This window comes from Scyliorhinus canicula, chromosome 9 (genome assembly GCF_902713615.1).
Source record: "Scyliorhinus canicula chromosome 9, sScyCan1.1, whole genome shotgun sequence".
Classification (NCBI taxonomy): domain Eukaryota; kingdom Metazoa; phylum Chordata; class Chondrichthyes; order Carcharhiniformes; family Scyliorhinidae; genus Scyliorhinus; species Scyliorhinus canicula.
The window spans coordinates 127,632,744-127,638,743 of record NC_052154.1 but is presented as its reverse complement, the minus strand read 5'-3'; the positions used below and the strand labels follow the sequence as shown (position 1 = coordinate 127,638,743).

The 6,000-nt window shown below is 44.7% G+C and overlaps 1 protein-coding gene across 3 annotated transcripts in view; it reads right to left on the bottom strand.

The window, feature by feature from the left end:
• Nucleotides 1–264: 264 nt before the first annotated feature.
• cars1 (cysteinyl-tRNA synthetase 1) overlaps nt 265–6,000 on the bottom strand; it is a 130,764-nt gene continuing 125,028 nt past the window's right edge. For all 3 annotated transcript variants that reach the window (XM_038807524.1, XM_038807522.1, XM_038807523.1), the window contains 2 exons: nt 4,171–4,254; nt 265–1,483 (listed from right to left, as the gene is read on the bottom strand). In XM_038807524.1, the coding sequence (XP_038663452.1) occupies nt 1,349–1,483; nt 4,171–4,254 (219 nt within the window). In that variant the 3' untranslated portion in view covers nt 265–1,348. The remainder of the gene's footprint in view (nt 1,484–4,170; nt 4,255–6,000) is intronic.

Genomic DNA, 6,000 nt, shown 5'->3' with positions numbered 1-6,000 from the left:
TCAAAATGTGGAATTCACAACCTGTAAAGGGTGGTGGGGAGAGATTGAAATCGTGGCTTTTAAAAGACAGTTAGATAAGCAACTGATGGGCTCTGAGGAAAGGATAGAAGTGAGAATAGCTAAATTGCTCTTACAGACAAGGCGGCACAGGCTCAGCAGGCCAAATTGCTTCCTTCTGTGCTGTAAAAATTCAATTATTCTGAACAGGTAAAACATCTATTTCAAAATGATACAAATAGCACATTTTCATGCAAAGAACTCATGTCAATTCCCAAAGCTTAATTTTTTAATTAAAAAAGGAACATTAATTAAAATGACAGCAAAATACATAATTATTGGACAGAAATTGATTCATCGTTATGCCCATTAAAAGGGAAGACGGAAAAGCCATCTGCATATTCTTCCTCAAAGTGCTCCACTCAAAGACATGGCTCGGAACTGGCAAAGAGCCAAAAAGCCCAAAATTGTATTTTTGCATTGATTGAAGGATGTTGGTGTTCAGAATTAAATCCTTTGCATTTCAGCCACATTGCCAAATCAATCACAGTTACCTCCCGCTATTCAGCCCCAATCTTCTAGATCATCAGCTGGACAGTTCATCACTTCACTACACAAACCATTATGTAGCCTGTGTGATATTGGCAAATACTGTCAAATGAGGACTTGTTATTAGGGACTATGGGTGCCACGGTAGCACAGTGGTTAGCACCGTTGCTTCACAGTGCCAGGGTCCCAGGTTCGATTTCCGGCTTGGGTCACTGTCTGTGTGGAGTCTGCACCTTCTCCCCGTGTCTGCGTAGGTTTCCTCCGGGTGCTCTGGTTTCCTCCCACAAGTCCCGAAAGCTGTTAAGATAATTTGGACGTTCTGAATTCTCCCTCTATGTATCCGAACAGGCGCCGGAATGTGGCAACTATGGGCTTTTCACAGTAACTTCATTGCAGTGTTAATGTAAGCCTACGTGTGGCAATAAAGATTACTATTAATCAAACTGAACTTGGATTGCTCAAAGCTAATCATGATTGGACAGAAGTGATTTCCATACCTTCAATCTAACACATATTTGCATGTAGGTTCCAAAAATGAAAGGCAAGTGCCTTCGTGCTGTGCCATCGTGAATCTTATCACATCAAGTTCAATTCTTTGTTGAACAAGAGAAAAGTCAGCTGTTTGAATTCGATCAATTTTATTTGCTTCCATTAGTTGATTTCTCATGGCCAAAAGTAAAATATGTCTCTCTTTATTCATTCGCAGAATCGAAATAGAACTTGTATTGTCTTTGTTCGATCCCTGTCATTTCTTGTGTGCTTCTTTCCGTTGCTGGACACACTGGAAGTCATTGTAATGCATTTACTTGGTGCTGCTATTCTGCAGCATCCGCACATACTCATTATACCGCTCCTCCTGCATTTCATAAAGTTTTCTAAGTTTCTTGGTCTGCCCCTTGCTCAGTTCCTTGCCCTCCATATCATGAGTTGGAATCCCCTTGAAGAAAATAAACAAGAACTTTAGGATTAGAACTCACTCTGATCAACAGCATAAGGAAAGCACACACTGAAAAAGGACCATTTTGTCCATCAAGCTTGTTCTTTCCACAGAAAACAAAGCACTGGTTATTGAATCTAAGCAATGCATTTAAAAAAAATAATTATAAATTTAGAGTACCCAATAATTTTTTTCCAATTAAGCAGCAATCTAGCATGGCCAATCCACCTACCCTGCATATTTTTGAGTTGTGGGGGCGAAACCCACGCAAACACGGGGAGAACGTGCATACAGTGACCCGGGATGGAACCCGAGACCTTGGCGCCGTGAGGCAGCATTGCTAACCACTGCACCAGCATGCTGCCCCATTACGCCAAGCACCGCATTTAACATCAAAAATGTTCTGTAATGTTTCTTTTCAGTACCACAACAAACGTGTGGTGCACTTAGGAAATAGTTGAATCAAATAGATTATGTAGATCCCAGGTCCATTCCCCTGTCTGCATTATCTGATCTCAATCAAACTGCAATTTTGGTACTACAATTAGACTCAGGGCCCCTCAATTAAGGTACAGTCAAGTCAGGAATGAGCTCTGCTGTGATGCTGTCTACAGATGAATATCATGCTGATAATGTCCCACTGTGCACTTGCCTCAGTGACCCTGGCAAGTTACTGATAGTTTGGGAATAAGTGACCTGACTGTGAAATCCCAGAATTAAGGGTTAAAATAATATATATTCTTTTTTTATATATAAATTCAGAGTATCCAATTCATTTTTTCCAATTAAGGGGCAATTTAGTGTGGCCAATCCACCTACCCTGCACATCTTTGGGTTGTGGGGACGAAACCCATGCAACACAGGGAGAATGTGCAAACTCCACACGGACAGTGACCCAGAGCCGGGATCTAATCTGGGACCTCGGCGCCGTGAGGCAGCAGTGTTAACCATTGCACCACCGTGCTGCCCTGGGTTAAAATAATATATAATTAGCTTATGGGATATCTTAGTTTCCTGACCCATCTTCAGAATCAGAAACTTAAAAGAGGGTGGGATGATGCCAGGATCCCAACCCAACATCAATATTTGGAAATTTAGAGCATGATCCAAAGGAAAAGTGACACATGTAGCAGATTTTGCTGGTTCCCCACTGCTATCAAATGCTACTTAGACACTTTCTTGGGTCCTGGGGAGTTTCTCACTGGGTTACCCCACACTAAAAATGTTCTTAATCACTGGGGAGCTGAACTCTGAGATCGGACTCCCATTTTGAAAGGGTGCCCCAATCTCCAAGTGAGCTTGTGGTTCCCATATACCCCCTTACAGACCCTCCCACATCACCCACTCCAAACCTCCCAGAGGGCCCTACTTGTCTGCCCTGCACACCCCCATCCTTCATACCCCATCTTCACCCTGCTTTCATGGGCATGGTCCTCCTTAGACCCTGACCCTTAGCAGTGCCACACTGGCACCCAGGGAGTGTCCTGCTGGCTTTGCAGTGCCACCCAGGCACCTTGGCAGTCCCAGCCAGGCAGTGCAGTCCACATTCTAGGGGGAGGATCCGGGGGCCACCCTGCATGACCCCTGGCCACCCAGTGGCTCCTACGGCCTGGGAGAGAGACCCCACCGGGTGCTATTCTGCCTGGTCCGCATCTGTCTGGACCAGTACTGAATGATGCCCGGCTGAGGCCTCCCTGGGGAAGCCGTTAGATCCCGGGAGGCCGGCAGATCGTGGGTAATTACGCTTAAATTGTTTAAAACTGACTTAAGCGCACACATCCTGGTCCCATCCATTGTGGCCAGGATTCTGGAACTTGGTAGATTCCGCGAGGCGTTCTGGCTGCTGGGAAGCCCATGGCAGGCCTCACCTGACATCTACCGGCCACGTCGTGCACCCAGTCTGGCGCAACATGGCCAGTACATCGTCCTCGTAATTTTCTACAAGCGCTCAAACCCACTTCACTAGATCTGGGAAAATTCCACCACGATCAGAAGTATAGTTATGTCATGATAGTTTTGACTCAAGTTCTCGTAGCATAATCAAAGCCATTAGATTTGATTTATGGAATAGATAATCTCCAAGTACAAGAATTGTTCATTAAAGTTTTCAAAGAAAAGCTCTGGTTCTTGGACTTGGATGTAAAGCACAGAAAAGTGAAAGTGATCCAAGATGATGAGTATTCCTTCAGTAGTTCAGTTACTTAAAGAAGTTAGTAGCTGACCCCTACAGACCAGTACATTAATTCCACTGAATTAGCTGATGGGGAAAACTAAAGCCAGCCAGAGTTTCTCTTCTCAAATGCTACCCAATGATTCATGCTAAGAGAACACGTGTCTGAACATCAACTGAGAGTGTGTCAGATTCAGCAGAGTTTTCCCAGCAGTGGTTGAAATTAGTGACATTTATCCATGAGCCTTGATGTTAAGGATACTAATTTATGGGTGGTCTCATAGTTGAGCCTGATCATATTCTCAGTTATACCCTCACACATACACTTTATAATGGCAGTCACTGTAAAATGACCAGGAGCAGCAACCTTAGTTGATATTCCTGTTCTTACTCAAGGATGCTGAAACTAACTTTCGTACCCTAATCCCTCTCCTGACGGAGATCAACGAACTCAGTACAGATATTGAACATAGGTCTTTCCAGTCATTATACCTTATATTCATCTTTCAATACTTACATTTTCATCAAATTTAGAATACTTGTCCTTCTCTAATCTGAACAACTCGCTCGGAGGGATTTTCATCTTGGCCAGTTTTGCTGCCTGCGGGGAGACAAGTAGTGTAAATCAGTCAGTCATTAACTCCTCCTGCATTTATGTAATATGAACCCTTATGGCAGAAGCAAATAAAAATCTAATTGCTCTGGCAGAATCAGGATTTTGCATTCCAGGCTGTGTTGTCCTTTCATACAACTGCACTGCTCCACAACATGTACATTTAAAACCCCACCCCACAAAATCATCCTGTGTAATCTCTGTACCCACTGAATAGTTCTTTATGCAACTCTACCAATCTCATCCCAGGTATTCCTGGATCTTCTGTCTTGGGAGGCGGGATAATGGCAGAAAAGGAGGCAGGAAAGCTATACGGCTCCACGCCTCGCGCTTCTTCCTGGACTGTCAACTAGCCTGTCCTTCTCCATTTAGCATATGCTGCATAGGGCACAGTTGAAATCAAATGGCAGTCTTGCTTGCAGAGGTTGTTAAAGTCTCACAAAACTCCATACCCACCTCAATTTGCAGAGGTTTTCTGTTTATCTGGCTGCCTTTCTCTGACCCCAGGCTTTCAGACAAAATAATCACTTGATCTTTTCAGAAAAATCAACTGTACCCATTGCCAATCCACCTACCCTGCACATCTTTGGGTTGTGTGGGTGAGGCCCACGCAGACACGAGAAGAATGTGTAAACTCCATACAGACAAAGGAATTTTTTTTTTTTTTTTTTTAAATTTAGAATATCCAATTCATTTTTTCCAATTAAGGGGCAATTTAATGTGGCCAATCCACCTAACCTGCACATCTTTGGGTTGTGGGGGTGAAACCCACGCAGACACGGGGAGAATGTGCAAACTCCACACGGACAGTGACCCAGGGCCGGGATTCGAACCCGGGTCCTCAGCGCCGTAGGCAGCAATGCTAACCACTGTGCCACCGTGCCGCCCAGACAAAGGAATTTATAATGGAAATGGCAACATGAAAATCTGACAAAAAAAAGGGCAACAAGAAAGGAAGTTAAACATATTACTGATATGGCATTTGCTCAAAACAGGACAAGGAGGGCAGCACGATGGCACAGTGGTTAGCACTGCTGCTTCACGGCGCCGTGGACCCGCGTTTGATATCGGCCCCAGGTCACTATCTGCGAGGAGTTTGCACATTCTCCTATGTCTGCGTGGGTCTCACCCCCACAACCCAAAGATGTGCAGGGTAGGTGAGTTGGCCACACTAAATTGCCCATTGGGAAAAAAAAATGAATTGGGTACTCTAAATTTGTTTTTAAAGCAGGAAAAGGAATAGTGAGGAAAAAACAAAAGTGCATAAGTGACTTCCATATTGACCAATTTCCCATGATCTGCATATGTTACAGCAGGAGGGAAGGCAGTGGACCTGGCCTTGGGTGGGGTTGCTCATATCACGGTGGAAATGCTGACTGAGGTGATGGTGCAGGAGTTCTAAAAACAGTTTGCGAAACATTTTAAGGAGCAGGGCAGGGTGATGATGGAAACCCTTCAGCGGTCAATTGAGGCGGCACTTGGCCTGAGCCGGGAGAAGCTGGAAAAAAACCTCAGAAGCAGAGAAGAAGCATGGAGAGGCACTGAAGGAATGGAGATTGCCTTGGGGATCGAATCACCTCATTGGAAGCTGAGATGTTGCTAGTGAAGAGAAACAAAGACTCTAAGGGTGGATGATGTGGAGAACAGGAGGGCCCAAAGCCGACTGAGTACCTTTCTCAGATGTTTGTCAGGCTTTTCAGGGGGGCGGCTGTCCCTCCAGAGTTGGATTGAGCC